This window comes from Periplaneta americana, chromosome 2 (assembly GCF_040183065.1).
Source record: "Periplaneta americana isolate PAMFEO1 chromosome 2, P.americana_PAMFEO1_priV1, whole genome shotgun sequence".
NCBI classification, from domain to species: domain Eukaryota; kingdom Metazoa; phylum Arthropoda; class Insecta; order Blattodea; family Blattidae; genus Periplaneta; species Periplaneta americana.
The window spans coordinates 44,408,624-44,432,006 of NC_091118.1; the positions used below are offsets into that span (position 1 = coordinate 44,408,624).

The window sequence follows — 23,383 nt, forward strand, 5'->3', positions numbered from 1 at the left end:
TGATAATAAATGATTGAAAGAATTTTAGTTTTATCCTTTAAATGCGCAGAAAAATATTAAAAAAATGTAACTTTCCGTTCTGAAAATAAATTTTAAAATGTTACATTTGTTCGTATTAAATTTCCTCACAATAAAGGATAAAACTAAAATTATTTTAATCATTTATTATCATAATACTCTGCTCTCTTAAATTGAGTGAGCATATTGGGAATTAAATGAATGGTTTTCCCAAAACATGTTACGAAAGGAAGCAAAAACGAGCAAAACTGTATTAAACCTTTTTGTTTGAACTCAAAGATTAACCCCCGGAAATCAATGATATTACTTATGATTCATTCTGTATATCACATTACACACACATACAACACACATGCATACACAAATGTAAATACACAGATGTGTGCGACATCCATTACACATATTACATACATTTCATACATTTGAAATCCTTTAAGCAGTCGCAATAAAATTGAAGACACCGTGCTTTCCAGGAATCAAATCGCTGGCATTTCAAGTACCGGTATTCTGTACTACATATTTAAGGTTCAGTAAGTGGGACGTTGCAGTCGATGCAACATGTAATCAACCCTTGTTACCACATTATCATTTCATATTAGGCGTAGCCTTAATGATTCTTGGAGATGGATGAGTCGGGCTGCTTGCTCGTACGCACCTTGTTAACAGTTGACCTTACAATAGCTTTCTAACTGAAATTATTACTCTGTACAGGAAGGTACAAGATATCATACACCTTAAGTTTATTCTCTTAACTAACGCTTGGACCCTGATGTCAGCTAACACCTTCTCACAAGAGCTGAAGACGATACGAATCCGATAAGATTATGTGACATTGTGGTGAACAAAATGGCTTTTCAAAATAATAATAATAATAATAATAATAATAATAATAATAATAATGATAATAATAATAATAATAATAATAAACAAATTAATAAATTTATTTATTTATTTATTTGTGGTTTTCTTTTGCAGATATTCCTAAACATTATCCCTTGTGCCATCATTACTCCATTAGACTGTTTTTGGGAAGCTTCGAAGCTTCTGGGACCAGATTATCCTGTTCAAATACCGTAAGTACAAATTAAATGCAATTCACTATGGAATTACTGCAGCCTTCCGTATGATGTATTTTGTATTTCAAACTGACTGACGGATTTACCCTTGTGTTTAGAGGCGTGGGCTCCAAGGTGCGCTGGACGAACCTTAACCCACAACAACTAATCCAACAAATGAAGACTGTCGAGTTGGTATTCCCTTTCGAGACTCTCGAAGACTACATGAAAAGGGTGAGTAATTTGTTATAAGCTTAGTTATTATCTTCTTACTAAGGGTTAAACCAGATAGTGTGATGATAACTGGTGTACGCCTGAAAACAGGTTTCGATAGTACGACGCCGATCGAAAAGTGGCATGGGCAAGTAATAGCCCTCTTAGCGGTGATCAGAACGTCAGCTTTCGGCAATAAAATCTCGCGACTTATTCTAAGAGGATAGAAAGAAGAAGGAAAATCCAAGAAATCAGTGTGACGGATATGACGTCAAACTACATCTTCTACGCCCCATAACTCTCCGCGAAATAATCAATTGCTGCTATCCGTTTAGGTTATATGTAGAGGTTTAAAATGGACGTGGAGGTAGCACGAGTATTAATAGATTATTATATCAATGTAAGCTACATTTCACTGTATATGTATTAAAAGTTTTATGATTGTTTCATGGACTGAACACTTCAGTTTTACTTTCTTTTATTACTGTTCACTATTTTCACCAACAGAACAAAATATTAGTTTATTTATAAAAATAAAACCGGCTGAATTTTACTGAAAGTTTGAAATAGTCACAAGACGAAACAGAATTTATAATATGAACAAAACAACTGATTAACATACCGGAAAAGAGATTAACTATGGGTAATATGACGGCCATATTAGTACACCTTTTTGATTTCACCGTTTCAAGCTTATGCTCCCTCCTGTCTTTATATCCTCTCAATTTACATTACAGATGTATTTTATTTTAGTAGGTTATTTTACGACGCTTTATCAACAGCTTAGGTTATTTGGCGTCTGAATAAGATGAAGGTGATAATGCCGGTGAAGTGAGTCCGGGGTCCATCACCGAAAGTTACCCAGCATTTCCCATATTGGGTTGAGGGAAAACCCCGGAAAAAACCTCAACCAGGTAACTTGCCCCGACCGGGAATCGAACCCGGGCCACCTAGTTTCGCGGCTAGACGCGCTAACCGTTACTCCACAGGTGTGGACTTACAGATGTAATTTCTTGTCTTAATAATAAGGGCTGGAACTTCAGACCATCCAATCTAATACGCATTTCACGTCTTTTGAAGCGATTCCTAGACACGCCGGATTTCGAATATATCGACACCTGTAACTTTTCCTAAAAATTTGTTATTTATGTATATTTTGCTGGTTGGGCTCCTCTTCATTGTGCATATTTTGCTGGTTATAGGGTTCATTTTCTTTCTAGGCAAGGACTTTGGTTTTGTCTAATAAAATTGTCATACCATAATTGTCAGGTAAGTACGTAAAGATAACTACAGGTTATCTTTAGAGTTCGCCTGCTTCCAATTCCCACAAACAGAAATAAAGGACACTAGCAGTAACAGTAGTAGTAGCAGCAGTATACTCTATTTTATTTCAAGGAGTGCAGTTCGGTGGCTCCTTTGAACACCCACTTACAGATTTATGACTTCCTACACAAACACCTCTGACAATTCTATCCTGTCCCCTCGTCCCAACATTGCACAGTTGCCACAATCCTTGTGACCCTCGAAATGAGACTGACGGGATTCTTGGAATTATTTGGAAAAGATGCAGCAACTCTGCCTCCACGTGGATTTGACGGGAGCCTGTCAATTCTTCTGAACAAGGGTTGTGATTGGTTACTGACAGGAGAAGACAAGATTTCCGTCACAGTAAGGAAGACATTTATTTATGACAACCAATTAGTAGGGGGCAGTAGAAGGTCTGTCGGCAAAGTCCTTTCTATGAAACTGCACTCCATGAAAAAAAAATAGAGTATAGCAGTAGCAGTAGCAGTAACAGTAACAGTAGGAGTAGCAGTAGTAGTAGTAGAATGGATTAACGGTTAGCATGTCTGGCTGTGAAACGAGCTGTCCCGGGTTTAAATTCTGGTTGGAACAAGATGCCTGGTTGAGGTTTTTTCCGGAGTTTTCCTCAACCCATTAAGAGCAAATGCTGGATAACTTTCGATGCTGAAGCCCGGACTCATTTCGCTGGCATTATCACCTTCATCTCATCTCATTAGTCCACCGCTGTGGACCGTGAAACAAGCGCGCCCGGATTCAAATCCTGGTAGGGACAAGTTAGGCCTACCTGGTTGAGGTTTTTTTCGGGGTTTTCCCTTAATTCATTAAGAGCAAATGCTGGGTAACTTTCGGCGCTGGACTCCGGACTCATTTCCCTGGCATTATCACTTTCATCTCATTCAGATGGTAGATAACCACAACAGTTGAGAAAACGTCGTAAAATAACCAATTAAAAATAATAATGAATACTAGAATGGATTCTGTGTGAAGAAAGAGGAAGAAGCAGACCTCGAAATACGTGGATGAAAGAAGCAAAGAAAACAATGTTAAAAGTTATTACAAGAATAGCAATAGGAAAATAGAGAAGGTTGGAAGATTGGTGAAAGAAGATAAGAGTGTGATTTTTGGTACAGGAAAATGTTACTGTTAAATCATTACAAACCTGTATATTATTAATAATAATAATAATAATAATAATAATAATAATAATATCACTACGGCATGGCGCGTCCTCAGGTTGCGGATAGAGGAGACGGCCTCCAGATATGGATGGTAGCTGCGAATATATTGAATAAGCAGTCGTGGACAGCCGATAGGGAGTGGTCCTCCAGCTTGGGGGCTGGGCGAAGGGCTAACAAGCCATCACCGTAAAAAACAGCTTTTACGAAACCTTATAATAAGCCTCGGAATGGGACTGATTCCCTGGCACGACCACAGCAAAGGAATTTGGTTCTGTATGGTTGTGAAACTTGGACTCTCACTTTGAGAGAGGAACAGAGATTAAGATTAAGGGTGTTTGAGAAGGATGTTTGAGAAGAGTGTTTTAAGGTTCTTAGGAAAATATTTGGGGCTAAAAAGGATGAAGTTACTGAAGAAAGAAGAAAGTTACACAACGCAGAACTGCACGCATTGTATTCTTCACCTGACATAATTAGGAACATTTAATCCAGGCGTTTGAGATGGGCAGGGCATATAGCACGTATGGGCGAATCCAGAAATACATAGAGTATTAGTTGGGAGGCCGGAGGGAAAAAGACCTTTGGGGAGGCAGAGACGTAGATGGGAGGATAATATTAAAATGGATTTGAGGGAGGTGGGATATGATGATAGAGATAGAGACTGGATTAATCTTGCACAGGATAGGGAACGATGGCGGGCTTATGTGAGGGCGGCAATGAACCTGCGGGTTAAAAGCCATTTGTAAGTAGTAATAATAATAATAATAATAATAATAATAATAATAATAATAATAATAATAATTTGTCGAGAATTCTTACTTCATTGTTGTTCTCTTCTCACTTTATATCATAAGACCGATACAGACTGTGTTCATGATTCCGACCATTTCCAAGGTAAAGAATTCTCCCGGCCCTAAATGGAATAATTTTGTACTTCGGAACTGGCTAAGGTTTGGCGAACTTTAAGCATTTTCCTCGCGTAACATTGTAGAGTACTATAACCGGTTTACCTTGACGGACACCCCTGCTCTGAGATACGCAGTAAGGTAGCGACGGACCACCCATCTGGACCAGACGAGAGACAGCTGCTCCTCAGACATCTCATCCCTTGGGCCCTCAGCACAGGGTCTGGGAGAGAGAGAGAGAGATGCGTCTTCGCATATAACAAGCATGCCGCCATTTAACCCTTCGAGCCACAGTGGAGTTAGTCTATACTTCACTTAAGATTTACAACTAATGTATTTTCTCTCAGCGCATAGTTATGTGGGTAGATCCAGGTTCAAAACCTGACAAGTCCAAAGGACAAAGTTTCCCTGCGTTTTCCCGTTTTTCCTCTATATCGTTGCCAATTTTTCATTATTGCCTCATGAAACTGCCTACTGAAGGATACACTGGAAGGAATGGTGAACGGGAGAAGAGTTCGAGGCAGAAGATATCAGGTAATAGACGACATTAAGATATGTGGATCATATGCGGAGACAAAGAGGAAGGCAGAAAATAGGAGAGATTGGAGAAAGCTGGGTTTGTAGTGAAAGACCAGTCCCTGAGCAGAACACACACGTCTGGAATTCTCTCCCTGATCATGTCGGACAATATCAAAATTCAAATTTAAATTGAAGAATCATATTTCAGTTCATGGAATTGCTTGTTGAACACTTGTCAGGTTGCGCAAATTCGGCTTAATCCATGACATATAATAAATACTGTAATTATGCTGTTGTAAAATTGACAGTTAATATGTAATTTATTATTATTATTATTATTATTATTATTATTATTATTATTATTATTATTATTATTATTATTATTATTATTATTATTATTATTAGTTATCACTATCATCATTGCTATCTCTGTTCTCGTTTCTTTTTTTTTATTTTCATGTATTAGCTCGATGAGAGCTCTATAGTGTTCTTTTGACCCTGTTGGCCCTCTATAGAGCTTTAATTTAATTTGTATTATTTTCAACAGTGTTTTATTTCTTTTTTTGTATTTATAGGTGCTATCTGGTAGGACGGAAGGGAAGGCCTTATGGCCTTAATCCTGTCAGATTAAATAGATAAATATATTTTGATAATCCAAAAAACACAAACAAATAAATACGACCACACAGGTGTATACAAACACACATGTAATAATTGCGATAAGTTCTACTTAGGACAGACAGGCAGATCATTCCAAACGCGCTACAAAGAACACATTAAAGCAATAACCAGAGGACACAACACATCTACATATGCCGATCACATAACCAATGCTAACCATACATACAATAACAAATGCGGACATGGAAATCCTACACATACAACCCAAGAACCAAAAACTCAACACACTAGAACAATACGAAATATACAAACACTCTAAAACACGCCCCGATCAAATTCTCAACACACAGATCAATTTCAGTACACACACACTATTTGACTCCATCTTCAACACCTTTCAACAATAAAACACACCCACATAACAGGGAGAGAAGTTCGAGATGACGCCGAGATCTAGTAGGCTCTGAAGATGGTGCGTGAAGCACTGAAACAGCTGTAAGCAGCACAAATCTTACATAATTAACACGAGTAAGTGCGCTAGCTAATCAATTAAATAAATATACTTGTAAACTTCTAATATTACGTTGCTACACATTTGTGTATATTTGCGACAATTATTTAATTTTTAGCTTAAATCATGCTTTCGATAGTATATATAGGAATTTCACATTTGATAGTGACATTTATTATTTTTTTTACTTGGTTATTTAACGACGCTGTATCGAGGTTATATAGCGTCAATGGGATGTGATAGCGAGATGAGACCGAGAATTTCTTTCTCAGTGAATACACTTTCAAAACGCGCAAAAAGTAAAAACCGACATCCAAGCGAGTTACGACTTTTTGGAGTTGAGGTAACGATATATAGAATAAATAAAACTTTAAAATTAATGTGAAATTAAGTTCATTAAATTTATTGGTTTGCTTTATACCAAGTAAATGAGTAATTTATTCAGCAATAATTAAACAATTATAAAATAACTATTTCATTAAAACTGGGGGGGGGGGGGAGGGCTAAAACTCTATTATTGACGCCTATATGATTTTACTGCGGCTTCGCAATAGCGTGAACGTAAGTTTTGAGAGGCTGTCAACAGGAGGTATGTTCTCTGCTGTGCTATAGAAAAAAAAAAATCAAGTATATTGATCGACACCTCTGTCGCAATACAGTGAAACATCAAAAGTTGGCTGTTTTTCGTGTTTTGCTACACAGCTGTGAAGAAAGTGAGCACTGTTACATATAAATTATTGTTCCTTTTATGTTACTTTCATAATGTATTTCATAATTATTTACGACTGTGGAATTAGCCAAGTCCTATTGCGGATTTATCCGCACTGTTGCGAAATTACCCGAGTTGTTCTTTTCAACTGTAATGTATGTACAACTAAAATATATTTACATTTTAATAGGTCTCTTTATCTCATTTGGTAATGAAAGGTTTCGTCCATGTATACATGCCTTGATAATATTTTTCAATAAACATTTTGATAAAAATATGATAGATTTACTTCTTAATATGGAGGAATTAGCCGAGTCTCCCCTACAAAATGCGAAATATAGGAGTTTCTGCGAATAACTGCGAAATTATAATTTCATGATTTTTTTCCCATGCACTTTAGCCAGTCTTTAAATTTTTCTTGCACCTGGATATCCTTTGCTTTCTGTTCTAATTCGCCTCCCCCCCCCCCAGTTTTAAGCATCTAGAACCGCCACTGACTGGGGGCATAAAAGTCGTTACCCAAAGTCACGTTAAACATGCCCTGACCAGCCTCTTCTCACACAGCTGGTAAATTCTGGCGATTTTTTCAAACCACGATGTTGTGTTCTGTTGCAGGCGGGGATAAGCACGGGCTACCAAGAGAAGCCGTGTCTCGACCCCTCCGACCCCGAATGCCCGACCACCGCCCCCAACAAGTTATCCGGACAGGTGAGTGTCCTAACCTCCTTTATTCCTGACTTTCTATCAGTAGAAGCATATGTTATCTAACGACGCTGTATCAACTCTTGGGTCATTTAGCGCCGACTTTGGGAGGGGGAGGCACTTTCTGCCCCCTCAACATACAAAGGCAGGGGTGTCGCCCCCCCCCAATAAAATAGAGGAGCCTCGTACCTCTAAATAATTCCATGTTAAAAAAAATATTTAATATGAGCAATAAACTAGGACAGGGGTTCCCAACTGGTGTGTCGCGAAATTTTGGATTTTTAAAGTAAATTTTATGCCATCCAGAAAGTCTCTTTACAACGCATTTTTTATTTGCAACGAAGTCTTTGATATGGTACATCTTATTTTGAGACAGACTTTACCAATGAAACGTGAACAACTGCAACAATGCTCAGTTCAGTTTTTCTACCATAAGGTAACGTATAGAGAAACTCTGTGCAACCCACCAAGCGCAGATTTCACATTAATTTAAATAGGCGAGTTTGCAAAAACGATCATCTTTGATCAGACATATTTTCTCGGACATCCAGCATAGATAGGTTGGGATTTTTGACACATATCTTTGTTTTTTTCTAATGCCACTCAAGTTGCTGCTTGTTCTTTTACAATTTTCAATTGCATGTTAATATCGACCTATCTACAACACTATATAGAAGTTGTCAATGCGGAACGCGCTGGAACTGCGTTCTGGTACCTTTTCGTTGCATTTTTCATCATGGGACCGAAATATGTGTGAATAACTCTATTTTTAATAAAATATTTTTCTTTGAATTCCGCTTAGACCTTGAAAAGGAGGTTAAAAACGACAAAATTCCCGTGCAGTAAACAGTAATGATCTCCCTGTCCGCTATAAAATATTCTACACAGATTCAACCACTTTTTTTATCCAGAAGAAATGTACTAGTTATTATTATTATTACGGTACTATTAATAAAATCAAATAAGTGTGTCGCGATATCATGGGCGTTGAGTAAAGTGTGTCGTCAGTAAAAAAAGATTGAGAACCACTGAACTAGGATATAATACAAAAATGGTTATTTCAAATCCAGAGGGAAGGTGTCAGCTATTGCAATGAACATGCTACTGACTCATCTCACAATGCCCCCACCTTTTCTTTTCCTCTGTGAATCCCCACACATAATGCAACAGTGACTCCACTTCTTGTCTGTGATCCACATTTTTTCAGTTAAGTTCAGATCTATCAACTATTGCGATTGAACGGTAGCAGAAATAAAATACGGAATTAACTGTTCTATTAACATTGCATTCGGCTATGTTTTTTTTTTTTTTAATATCGGTTAACAAATTATTAACATTGAACGTTATTTCATATTTCATAAACAATTAAAACTAGTTACGGAATTTAAAAATAACTATTATCAGCATTCAGTTTCAGTGATCGTCGTTGCGAGTGTATGCTTACTAAGTGATCAGTGATTGCGATGTAGCTATTGAGAATGGATAAATTTTTAATAAGTAAAATTATACAAAATAAAATTGCCATGAACGGGAACTGAATGATAAATTGAATTGTAGTAGTGACAGTGTAATTAATAGTTGTAATGTTCATCATCACTACAAGGATGGACAAGCAATGAAAGGGAAAAGGCACAGTACGCGTAAGGGCCGTAGTTTTCAGCCCCCTCTCCCGCCCAATATTTCAAGGAATGGATCAAACGACCATGAAACACAATGATATTAGACTTTTACCGCATATTTAACTCCACTTCCTGATTCATCTCTCAAAAGGACCTTGTTTACTCACTTCCACCTGTTATATAACGAAATTACATTCTTAGTAACGAAATCCACCGCTGTGGAGTAACAGCACGTCTGACCGTGAAACGAGAGGTCCCGGATTCAAATCCTGGTTGGGACAAGTTACCTGGTTGGTGTTTTTTCCGGGGGTTTCCATCAACCAATTGTAGCAGAACCTCTGGGTAACTTTCGGCGTTGAACCTTAGACTCATTTCGCCATCATTCATTCACATATCACCACCACCACCACCACCACTACCACCACCACCACCATCATCATCATCATCATCATCATCATCATCATCCATACCATAGCACGGTTAAGTTCACGGTGTAGCGTACTATAACTGTACAAGAGCGCAGCCGTTCGGCGACAAGTAGGCTATCATTCACAGAACAGAAGCGGTAAGCACAGTAAGCCTTAGGCTGCAGTGTAAGCCTTCGGGTATCTCTTCCGCAAAATGAGAGAAAAAAAGAATAACAAAATTACATTACAATGACTAATTTTGTATCTTATTGTGGTCACAAATCTAAAATATTATTAGTCCTTATTTTGCCGTTTGGTCTACTTATTATAGTTCGTAATGAAAATAAATCATATTTCTAGTAACTACAAATTTATATCTTACAGACGTTTGGTTTCAACACAATCTGTATACATAGCAGCTATAAAGTGCACTTAAATATGTAAATAATTCAATTGTTTATTCATAGAAACAACGTCCATTTGCATTAGACAATTGAATGTCGCCATTACCATTTCAACCTTACTTCGTTTTGAAGATTTATTGTATTCCTTACAGCTTGTTTCTGGTTATTTTGTACTCAAATTTTCTTTCTTCTTCGCGTCACTTATTTCTCATAACGTCTTCTCGTGGAGATATTTGCGAGAGGTATGGGGCGTCACGTGGGTTCTGTAGGGCGTGCGGGCAGATGAGATGGTCCAGATAACGAGAAGGGCGCTGTCCCCACAGACGAAGATCGTGTTGTTGTATTGTCGGGCACCCGCCCTGTGATGACAAGCTTGCCTCCCACTCAAAAGATGCTTCGTCGTCCTAGTTACAGGGTCTTACGTCTCTTTCCGTTATTATCGTAAGCAGTATTTCAGAGAGTTCATCCTCCTACCCACTAGCGTAATTTTCTTGAATGTAATTGTTCAGAATCAGCAACGTTAACGCTCGTTAGGTTCTGCTCGGAACAAAAGACGTTCGATATTCCTCAAGACAAATATCAAGCCACGGTCGACTAGTAGTCGACCGTGATCAAGCACATTTCGAAATGAATCGATTAATTTTATTGTAACCGCGGTAAAACAAGAATGCTGTGAAATGCGGATTTTGACAACTATGTAGCCCTACAACGATTATGTCATGTCAGGGGACGCAATCCTTGTCAAATCAAAATCTTTTAACGAAGATAATATAATTTATAAGTGTTATGGGGACTTTTCCAGAATCTAAATCGTTGAAATAAATATTTTATTTCGTTTTTCGCATTCTTTAGTTTTGTTGCTAATTTCTAGTTTGTCCCTTACTCAATTCTTTAATTTAATTTAAAAATTGAATTAAAGTTTATTTTGTATAAGACAGTTTGATATGTTGTTTAGACAATATTGTTCTAAATTAAAGCATTAAGTGAAATTGTTACGTAGGATTGAACTAAATTGAATGTTCAAGGATATTATGAATATAAAGCAACTAAGTGAAAAATACATTTTAATATATTTAATTTGAAAAGAAAGAAATTTAAAGTATTTATTTACAATTCTAAATTTGTGTTAAAATTGAAATAACTTACGTGTGTATTTCTGACATAAATCATATGATTTATCTAATGTAATTAGTATATTTGACTTCCAATCAAAAAGTTTATATAAAACAAGGCAAATAATTATATTAACAAGTTATTCTATTATCATAATTATACTATTATCAACAATTATTATAGTAATAGCACAGTGTAGTATATACAGTCACGAAGCTCAATATATAGTAAATATGCATCCATAGATAGTTGTTAACCACTAGGATCGCTACTATCGCCTCATTACAGACAATGTGAAATAGTACCTGCACAGTCTATTGTTCCTAGCAACCTCAACAACTTAAGCTTCTGTAATAGCAACAATACTATTAAAAAAAAAAAACAAATTGAAGACCAAGAAAAAAGATCACCTTTTGAATGTGGTTATTAGGATACATATGTGTATCAAACATGAAAGCTGTATCTAAAAAAAATGTTGTTTTCTAATGCCAGGCGCTTGACAATAAAGTTATTTGACCTCTTGCACTCCAATATTTTTCAAAGATATTATCATGACCAGCCACTGAAGCACAGATTTTGAGGTGTTCCGAATCCATTTCTTGGTTTAAAAAAATGTATAAAATTTCATTTCCTCTATAGTTCTCCGGTAAGCTAACAAGTGACCAACATTTCGTCAGCTTAAAAATGAATTTGTTCACCAACTACATCTACATAAATGTAAGTTCTGGCAGGATAATTAATGCAGACGATTGTTACAGATACCTGACATCGGGGCAGAGCTGACAGGAGGCTGCTACGGATATGCAGCCAAATATATGCACTGGCCTGAGGACCTGGTGGTGGGCGGAGCCACACGAAATAAGACTGGACACATACAAAGGTATTGCTGACATTTCAAAGCGTAATTGCTCATTAACAATTTGACAATATGCAGTGATTTATATCAGACAGGAAAGTGATTTAATTTTCTCTGTACAGGGCGCGTGCATTGCAGACTGTGGTGCAACTAATGGGAGAGAGAGAGATGTATGAATTCTGGTCTAAAACGTACAAAGTCCATCACTTGGATTGGACACAAGAAAAAGCTGCTTTAATTCTCGAGACATGGCAGAGGCGATTTTCAGAGGTACAGGATATTCGTAACTAAATATTCTTACAGAAAAGAAACGACTTAAAAGTTTTGCACACTAGATTTGTATAACTCGTGGATGGTTTGAATTGGTGAGATTAAGCAAAAAATATATACAGTATAATAATAAAATAATTGATATCCCAAGAATGACACGCTTTTCTATTAACTGTCTAATATATTTTTTTTTTATTCAATGCCACCAGGTTGTCTTTTCGACATTTCTGGTCTTCTCTCCTGGCTGTGGCTTAATTGTAACCCACTTCTGAGGTTGGGGCGCCTGGAAGGCGGAGTTACATTACCCCGATGATGTGATAGGATGATTATGATAATGTGGTGCCAGGAGAGGTCTTAAATCTAAACTTAGCCTAAATTCCAGACCATGGACGAGCACAGGAATAATCCCCTTTAAGGAAAAATTCCTGTGCTCTAACCGGGAATCGAACCCGGGACCTCATGAACTATAGCCAGAAGCTCTGACCACTAGACCATGAGGCTGGTCTAACTGTCTAATATACCCTCTGCGGTGGCTGAATGGGCAGACCTTCAGACTCACGCAAGCAGCCCGGGATCGATTCCCGGTCAGATCTGGGATTTTTTCATATACTTGTGATGGACAAGATCGCGGTTGGGGTTTTTCCCGGAGTTCTCCCGTTTTTCCTCTAATTAGGCATTTACATCATTCCATCACCATTTCTCCATTTCGTTATCATTCCGTAGCATTCCCCGAATGCTGGCTGGCGACACATGGAGGGTGCTGACCTAGGGACGAGTGGGGTTGCCTGCTCGAAACCTGGGTACACAGAGGACCTTAGTGTGGTCAGCCGGTGTGGGTTTGGGAATGTGTCACCAGAGGGTCAGTGCAATAGATCTTAACTGGTCACAGTGCTGGGCCATAGTGTCCCCCTCCGTTAAATTCAATTCAATTCAATTCAACTGTCTAATATAAAACAATATACATTACACACGACTTAATAATTATTCTCAAAACGAATACTGTTACTACCAATATTATATACACAAATTTTACAAACAGAAGCAAAACAGAACTTCTTAAGTTCAAGCACATTTTTGTTTTCTTGCTCATTATTTCGAATCATACGAGGTCATGTGCAAAACTTTCCAGTCGCCCAACATATATAACCTGTTACCTATGTTTTTCAGTTAACACTTCCAGATAATAGATACACAGATGCTAACGAAAGTTCAGAATAATTATATTTATGGAACCAGTAAAATTATATTTATATTAAGAAAATTCCATTGACTATGAGACCGTTTTGATGGAAGTTAACTTAATTTGTTTTCTCATTTCAGGAGGTTCGACGGTCCCTAACAACTGATAATAGCACGGCATCTTACAACATGTATGCATTCTCGACTGTAACATTAAACGATATACTAAGTCAATTTTCAGAGCTAAGCGTAGTCAAAGTTGTTGTCGGATATATTTTTATGGTAAGTAATAAAATGTACGGTACTAACTATTCTTTTTCAATGAACATACAAACAACCGTCATAAAATTAAAGACATTATTTAAACAAATATTTCTACACTCAAAGATGATTCTATTCAAATTAGTTCTCCTGGAAAACAACGGCCTAATTCAGACATTGCTCCCATTCCTAGGACAAAGCTGGAAGTCTTCTAACGTAGTATAAAGTCCTTCAATAGCTTCATCATTGTCTTCTAAGCATTGTAAATTATCTCAAAGTGATAATGTCATATTGTTTTTTGCAGTTAAAAGGTATTCTCAACTATTTCTAAAGCATTCTAGCATATTCATGCAAAAACATCAGTTATGGTACCAATGACATATCTTAAGAAGGACCATAAATACTAAGTGTTACAGTTTCATAGTTAAAAAAGCACATCTCAACATCTGACACACAATTTCTTTTCCTTCATCTAACATTTACATTGAAAATAATAGTTTCTGTGTAATAATATGTAATTTTCCACTCACCCATGCTGGTATTGTTTCTATGTTGCAGTTGGCATATGCAGGAGTCTCTCTCCTCAGGTGGCACGATCCAGTTCGTTCACAAGCTGGTGTGGGGCTTGCTGGAGTACTCTTGGTGTCCATCACAGTCGCTGCAGGTCTTGGGTTCTGTGCTCTATTGGGCATTGCCTTCAATGCTTCCACCACACAAGTAAGTCGAGACCAGTCAATCAAGATATCACTTTTTGGTTTTGTAAGACAATTCCATTATATCTAGAGTCTCGACAACCTAGAATAAACTTACAAATTTATATTATTTCCATTTTCACTTAAGAGCATGAATACAGTAGGCTATTCATCCTTGAACCAAAGTTGAAGGTATCAGATTTTTGTTGTATATTTACTTCTTCTCGTATTTATTTACTTATTCACTTGTTTATTTATATTAACTCATGTATTTATTTATTTTATTACATTTATTAACTTATTTAATCTATTTTATTAATTTTAATCGTTTATCTATTCATTTATTTATTCACTCAATCATTTATTTACTTTTTTATTTGTGTATTTTTTTTATTTATTTACTATATATCCGTTTTTACCGGTTTATTTCTTTATTATTCTTTTATTTGTTTACTGTTTCCTTATTGCTTTATCTATTTTTCTTTAACCAATTATTAGTCCATTTTGAATCTTGCGTACACTACTTTTAACACTTGAATGTAAGTAATTGATTAACTAGCGGACTTACTCGTGTTAATTATGTAAGTTTGTGTGGCTTACAGCTGTTTCGGTGCTTCATCACCATCCTCAGCACACACACACTATTTGACTCCACCTTTCAACATCTTTCAACAATCAAACGCACCCACATAACAGGCAGAGAAGTTCGAGATGATGCCGAGATCTAGTAGGCTCTGAGGATGGTGATGAAGCACCGAAACAGCTGTAAGCCGCACAAACTTACATAATTAACACGAGTAAGTCCGCTAGTTAATTAATCAATTATTAGTATTTATTTGCTTATTACTTTTGGTTTCTTTATTTATTTTTTATTATATAAATATTTGGTATGACTTACTTGGGCAGCTGTCCCACGTTTCCGACTTGCAGTACATGAAAGAATTCTGTCCCTGAATAAGACAGCTTTAGGCAAAATTTACTGGTCACTTCTCACCCACGAAGTTTCGGCTGAATGATGTCTTTGCAGGCTTGTGAAATTGCTTAAGTTGTTCTGCATTGTAAGATATTATTTCATAACACAGTGCCAATGCAATATTGACTTTGGTAACTTGAAAATATAATAGTCCTGTTTATACTCGTATTTATATATTTCATCATTAAAACTGGAGTGCTAGTTTAGCACAAATGTAACCGTTTTAGATTGAGCACCATCTTTTTCTGCTTTGGTGGTTACTTCGCTCATACACTACCTCCAAAATGTTTGGACGGCCAAACCCATTGTTGGTTGGCGGGTTCATTCGACCTAGCCAGGAGGATTATCAATGTAAATCCACCGACCTTTTCCCCTGTTTACCAGCGAGGGGACGCCTCACATGCCATGACGTCAGCATGTCAATAATTGTCGTGGTTCTACTGTATGGAGGTGTTGGTCGTCCTCTTCCCACGTTGCGACTATTCTTAGCTTCTCCTCACCTCTTACCAACCAGCAAGTTAGAAATGTCCAACTTTCCTGATTTGGTCGTCTGGTTCATTGGATACTAAGCCCCCCCACCACAGCAAGGTGATAGTCCCTGGGGGGGATATTTCCTTCACAACTCTGCCCCTTATGTGATCTTCATGAAGAAATGGATCAAAATCATCTTCAACACTGCCCAGCCACTATCAACTTGGCGTCCTTGAGTGAAAAATACTGGAGAGCGAGAGAATTAATGATTTCGTTGTCAGAAATTCAGCATTAGCAAACAACAACATATTTATATATTATATTTTCGCCTGAAAATATGTATATGCATGCTTATTGTTACATTTATGCTCGACCATGCCGAAATGTAGTAATTATACACCTGGTAGCAGTCCTTTAATGCATGTCATTAAAGTACACCTATTCATTAAAGTTCAGGTTTTCGATTATTCTCGGATATGCAATCGAAAGACAACTAGGGAAACGTCATGGAGGCTGGAAATCCAATACTGTCGCAGAAGGTTATGTTCTGTTACTATAATAATTAGCGTTAATTGTAAATAATATTCAAATAAATTCAATTTGTCATCTCGTTTTTCAATTCTAAATCAATTTCCAGGTTATATCAAAATTAATGTTCATGTTATTCTCTAGATTATATCAAGGTCAGTGACACATTCGTTCCTCGGAAAAAATCAGTACTTTCGCGTCTGCGCACATCTCACAATTTAGGTCAGTTCTGCTCCTCACTTACATAACCATAACATGAATACTTATGAATAATTTCAAGTTAGAAATATGGTCGAGCATAAAAAATCGTATGAAAATTATGAAACTCGCTTGCGCTTGTTTCATAAACAAACATACTCGCGTCTTAATTACTACAATTATAAGCTCGTTACATAATGTACTATTATGCTATCATATGTCTGTCAAATATAATTTCCTTCATTTGGATTTTACTTACACAAGATTTTAACTTGACTTACCTGTTGTAAAAGAGGAAGTATGACTGGTATACATGTTGAAACAGTTGAAAGAAACGATCCTCAATTAAGTGGTCGAGTTGTTGCAATACTTGTAACTCTTGACTTGCTTGTAGCCCAGCAAAGGACAATGGACTTGTGAAGGGCAATAAAAATCTTAGCATGCCTTTTTTCACAAGGAAGGTAAAGCTGAGGTTCCATGTTCTAGGTTTACAAACAACTAAAAGTAAAACACTGTCCCCACAAGAGAGAGGTCGAGGCAAACCTCGCTAGTCAACTGTTTTTTGTCTGTAAAATTCTCTGTTTTACATAAGAGACATTTCTCTAGCTCAATATCTCACTGAGACACTATTAATGTGTCCAAAGATTGCCTTGTACCATAGAAACTTCTAAAAGAGAAAAGAATAATAAATACGAACGCAGGTACAAAAGTCAGTGGACAATGGATATTAACTCAAAAAGAAAGTAACTGATAATTTTATTTATTTATACCAGTGAAGTTTATTATAAAACAGACTGACCACATAGAATAATTATTGTAATAAAGTTACTGTGTAAAGACTTTCTTCACTCTTTATAGGTAGACGAGATTCTTAGCCATTCATAAATATATCATGTTGTCTTGCAGATTGTGCCATTCCTCGCATTGGGCCTTGGTGTCGATGATATGTTCTTGCTGACACATACATATGCAGAGCAGGAACAAGGCCAAGGAGGTTCTCACAATCAGTACCAACCTGACGTAAGTAACTTTAATTCTTACATTGCAATTGATGTGTGATCATAAAGTACATATTCCAGTATTTCAGCTTATATACAAAGTGTAATGATACAAACTGCCAAAATTATGTAAACAGTACATATCAGTCTGCTGAACAAAATGTCTACTGAAATTTAATTATTTCTCATAACTGTATTTTTAATCTTTAAAATACTATGTTTTTAAGATTGTTAGTAGTACAGTCTGATCCGTTTGGGTATGGATATATTAATTTATTATTATAAATAATTTATTATTATGATAGTAGGAAAAATTTCTTGCTGGGATCACCCATATCCAGCATACTAGCAGAGATATTTTTACACAACATAGAACAAACATACATACTCAACAATGAACACAACAAGTATGCAGACAACATAATATACTGGCACAGATACGTAGACAATATACTCATACTATACAAAGGAAACAAAAGACAAATACACAAACTACACCAATACATAAATAAATTACACCCAAAACTTCAATACACACTAGAACTTGAAAACAACAACTCCATAAATTTCCTAGACATCACCATAACAAAAATCGACAACAAACACACCTTCAAAATATACAGAAAACCAACCACCACCACCACCACACACATACACAACACATCTAATCACCCCATACAACACAAACATGCTGCATTCAGGACAATTGTACACAGATTACTCAACATACCCATGAACCAACAACACTACAATGAAGAAGTGAACACAATCAAATACATAGCACAAGAAAATGGATACAATCCAAACATAATAGACAACATCATAAGGAAGACAAAACAAAAACTTAACAAACACAAAAATACACAAAACACAACACAAACACAAGAACATAAGAAATACATCACACTAACATATGAAAACAAAAGCACACATAAGATCGCATCTTCATTCAGAAAACAGAAATACAACATAACATACAGAACAGAAAACACACTACAAAGACATCTCAACACACAAAAAACACAAACAAATAAATACGACCACACAGGTGTATACAAACTCACATGTAATAGTTGCGATAAGTTCTACATAGGACAGACAGGCAGATCATTCCAAACACGCTACAAAGAACACATTAAAGCTATAACCAGAGGACACAATACATCTACATATGCCGATCACATAACCAATGCTAACCATACATACAGTAACATAAATACGGACATGGAAATCCTACACACACAACCCAAGAACCAAAAACTCAACACACTAGAACAATACGAAATATACAAACACACTAAAACACACCCTGATCAAATCCTCAACACACAGATCAATTTCAGTACACACACACTATTCGACTCCATACTTCAACAATAAAACACACCCTCTTAACAGGCATAGAAGTTCGAGATGACGCCGCGATCTAGTAGGCTCTGATGATGGTGCGTGAAGCACTGAAACAGCTGTAAGCTGGACAAATATTACATATTTAACACGAGTAAGTCCACTAGTTCATCAATTAGTTATATTATGATTAAAAGACGGGAGTTTCCATATATGACAATCAACAATGTATAATCTGAAAGGACAAATGAAAATCGTAGTTGATTAAAATGGCTACTACACATCAACAGCGGGCACAATGTGTTCTTTGGTATGCTAAATTTGTGAGTGTTAAAAGAGTTCAAAGGGAATTGCGACGTGAGTATGGTGTGCGTAATGTACCTAAATATAATTTCACAATGTTGTGGTATTGAACATTTGTAGAAACAGGTTCTGTATTAAAAAAAAAAAAAAACATGCAGGAGGTCACAGGCGAAACTCAGTACGAGAAACAGCTATCTCTTGGCTTGGACCCCAAACTCCTCAGATCTAACCCCTCCTGACTTCTTCGTGTAGGGTTTTGTTAAAGACATTGTCTATTCACAGAAACCTAGGAACATTGATGATCTAAGAGTAAAAATTACTCATGCTTTTCAACAAATCACTCCTCTTATGCTACAACGGACATGGGATGAATTGCATCACCGTTATGAGTTGTGCAGGATGCACAATGGGGGTCATGTTGAGCTCTGAGGAATCTCCCATCTTTCAGTGTTGTATGCACAAAGTTTCAACAAATAAAGTTCAGTAGTAAATGTTTTACGGTTTTTTTTATTTTATCCATACCCAAATGGATCACCCTGTATAATATTTGTTTACATTTCGACTGAACGTGAATGTCATTGCCAATCACCTTGCTTCCAACACATATCAATACTCGCCATTGAGGTAGATGGAGGGAAGTATCTAGTACAGAAGAAGTGATTTTGTCAATTCTGTGCTCCATATTTCTTTATCTCCAGGATATCTGGTATCTCCTGTTTTACTGTTCATTATATGATTTTGTATCTTTCACTTATAATTTAAGATATGAAGATAGAACTTAGAGTATGTGTAGCCATAGTATTTAGTTAGTAATGGCTGACTGCTCTCAACAGGAACAGACCGGTGTTGTGCTCAAGAGGACTGGACTCAGCATCCTCCTCACCTCGCTCAGCAACATATGCGCTTTCTTTGCTGCCGCCATCATCCCCATCCCAGCACTGCGGGTCTTCTCGTTACAGGTCTGTATTGTATGTTAATTTCATGTAATACACAGAGTGAAAACAAATTTAACTGACAAACTGGAAGGTTACACAGAACACCAAAATAAACAGTTTTTTAAATATAATTTCACTAATCGTGTGAATGAATACTTGAATTAACAATTTCCAGGAAAGTGGATTGGCAGAGGTTGTCCTATACCATGGCCTCCCAGGTCTCCTGATTTGACCCCTCTCATTTTTTTTTTTTAATTTATTGAGTATGCCCTAACCAGTATAACTCATAATGTAGAGGCCTTATAAGAACACATACATATGTTGTACAATGTAATTTTAAAAGTCATGAAACTACAGTCTGTGGAAAACATATATATAATATCTCAAGAATTAAAGAAAGAAAGCAAATAAGAACAAACAGTATGGCAACATAAAGTTTTGGGCAGAAAGAAGAAAAAGTTTGAAACAGTGAACTAAATAAATCAAATGAGAATTAAAATAAATAATCTTCCCAAAAACGTCTTTTTTAAACAATTCTTAAAACACCGGCAATTTGGTGAAACTCTATATTCTAAAGGAAGTTGGTTAAAAATTGTTGTTTAAAAATGCTTAATTCCTTTTTCCATAAGTTACTGAGACATGGTGAGAAAAAAAATATTTTGTTTTTGTCTTGCTAAATAAATACCAGTATGTATATATATATATATATATATATATATATATATATATATATATATATATATCTTTATTAAACTGAAATATAATATTGCTAAGTAGCTATGTATTAGCCACCAGCGTGGCTCAGTCGGTTAAGGCACTTGCCTGCCGGTCTGAAATTGCGTTCAGGCGCGGGTTCGATCCCCGCTTGGGCTGATTACCTGGTTGGGTTTTTTCCGAGGTTTTCCCCAACTGTAAGGTGAATGCCAGGTAATCTACGGCGAATCCTCGGCCTCATCTCGTCAAATACCATCTCGCTATCATCAAACTCATTGACGCTAAATAACCTCGTAGTTGATAGAGCATCATTAAATAACCAACTAAAAAAAAACTATGTATTAAATTGTTAATAACTTTATACATGAAAATAGCAGCAGGGGAAATTCACGACAATCTTGCAGTCTTTCACCACGTTAGTCCATGTCCTGCCAATGTAACCTTTGTGGTCAATGGCGGCATTATTTAACCTCTTTTGAAGTGATTGTGATGTCAAATGAACGATGATATTGGTTTATGTTACATTAAGATCTGGTGTCCTCTCAAAACAAATATGATATTAGAAAAAACTGTTTGTTTTGGTGGCCCATGCAATCTTCCAGAGTTTGTTGGTTTAACTTTTTTTTTCACCTGTATTGAGTACCTAAACTAAATTTAACATTGTGTAAGTTATATGCAGTATAATCCACTACTTATCCTGCTGGCCACATCGGAGGGCCATATTTGACCTGTGGGCTGTAGTCTGCCCACCTCTGGTACATATCAAATATCTTTAATGTTATTGGCCTACATTACATGATTGAAATAGTTGGTATTATCAAACTGAATATCAATATTACATAAGTTCTACTGATTTCTTCGGCCACAGGCTGCAGTGCTGGTAATGTTCAACCTGGGCTGCACGCTGCTCGTCTTCCCAGCAGTGGTCAGTCTCGATTTAAGAAGAAGACGGTCAGGCCGTGTGGACATTCTATGCTGCTGCCTGCCTGGGGGTCCCACAGGCTCTGAATGGCCTTGCTGTACTCTGCCTAACGTCCCAACAGGCCATCTCGTTCACGTGCCTAGAAGACGGAGAGGGCAGGTTGTGCCAGAACCTCCAAGAATGCTCCAAACAATCACGAGAGCTCTGCCCCCCGACAGACAGCAGACTGTTACTGTGCTGGCACAGCCGGCAGCTCCTACACAGCCGCAGACGCCCGTGAGTACAAGAAAAAATGTTGTACAGATAAATACTTCAATTCGTCATTACTTGGATACATTAAGGAGATGGAGTAGTGATTCCTGTATGATTGAAGTATTTCAGTACAAAAGTTTAGTTCAATATTTTTAGGCTTTTAATGCTCAGAGGGGAATAAGAATTACCATGATTATACAATAAATCATTCTGAATTCAGTAGCAAATAAATATGCAGTTAAGTGCTTCCTGAATTGTGTTTCGAAACAATAGCAACAAAAGTTACTATATACAAATCGTCCATTGCTTACTAACTCAAAGACGAATAATAGAACACTTCCTATGAAAGATTTTTGAGATGAAGAGGCAGAATATTATTTATGCATCAAGAATATGAAAAAAAGTGGGGTACTAGTACTAAAAGAAGAGATGGCTTCACTAGTTAGAACTCCAATGGTTAAAGCAGTGTTTTCTACATGATGTTATTGCAGGAATGCTGGGTAGGGTCCACCAGAGAACTGTTAACACTAGATCCTGAGAGGGGACAGGGCGCTGTTGGAGGTTGTGGCGGCCATCACATCATGCACGAATGTTGGAGTTGGTCACTCACAAGGCTAGCAGCTACGCATTATGCACCTCTTATCACCAAATCACCAGTGAAGGTAATGCCTTTTTCTCATTCAACTTGCCCTCACTTTTGTAGCTGTTAATATTATTATTTCAGCAATAGAATTAGTATCAAATTTACTCGGGAAATTACATATACCCTATATCCTGATATGCAAGGAGCAACCCTAAACATTGCAGACATGCTCCAATGTAAGGAAGTTTTAAGCCTATACTGCTAATATGTATGAAAGCCTACCAAAGAATTCAGTATACAGACGTGGACAAATTATTAACAAAATTGACGATTTTTATGATATTTTGTTTAAAAAATTTGACTTTTCAATTTAGACTACAGTTGACAATTTTGGATATTTCCATCATTACAGTAGAGAGAAATATGCAAAAATGTCAACTGTAGTTTAAATTGAGGAGTCAAGTTTTGTAAAAATATATAATAAAAATCTTCAATTTTGCTAATAATTTGTAAATTAACAAAAATGTCAACTGCATTGAAGAGTCAAATTTTGTAAAAATATAAAATAAAAATCTTTAGTTTTGCTAATAATTTGGAAATATCCAAAATGTCAGCTGTAGTCCAA

The 23,383-nt window shown here is 36.6% G+C and overlaps 1 protein-coding gene and 1 long non-coding RNA gene across 2 annotated transcripts in view; one reads left to right on the forward strand and one right to left on the reverse strand.

Moving 5' to 3' along the window:
• Positions 1 to 16,275, reverse strand: part of LOC138693042 (uncharacterized) — a 61,238-nt gene extending 44,963 nt beyond the window's left edge. The window contains exons 1-2 of the long non-coding RNA XR_011330214.1: positions 15,433 to 16,275; positions 14,373 to 14,637 (exon numbers count right to left, since the gene is read on the reverse strand). This is a non-coding gene — a long non-coding RNA (uncharacterized lncRNA). The remainder of the gene's footprint in view (positions 1 to 14,372; positions 14,638 to 15,432) is intronic.
• The window catches only part of ptc (protein patched), a 249,300-nt gene that overhangs the window by 193,133 nt on the left and 32,784 nt on the right, over positions 1 to 23,383 (forward strand). Inside the window, exons 5-15 of the mRNA XM_069816572.1 lie at positions 994 to 1,091; positions 1,193 to 1,307; positions 7,647 to 7,739; positions 12,035 to 12,156; positions 12,255 to 12,402; positions 13,723 to 13,863; positions 14,401 to 14,559; positions 17,611 to 17,724; positions 20,186 to 20,311; positions 21,870 to 22,199; positions 22,667 to 22,837. Coding sequence (XP_069672673.1) covers positions 994 to 1,091; positions 1,193 to 1,307; positions 7,647 to 7,739; positions 12,035 to 12,156; positions 12,255 to 12,402; positions 13,723 to 13,863; positions 14,401 to 14,559; positions 17,611 to 17,724; positions 20,186 to 20,311; positions 21,870 to 22,199; positions 22,667 to 22,837 — 1,617 coding nt within the window. The remainder of the gene's footprint in view (positions 1 to 993; positions 1,092 to 1,192; positions 1,308 to 7,646; positions 7,740 to 12,034; positions 12,157 to 12,254; positions 12,403 to 13,722; positions 13,864 to 14,400; positions 14,560 to 17,610; positions 17,725 to 20,185; positions 20,312 to 21,869; positions 22,200 to 22,666; positions 22,838 to 23,383) is intronic.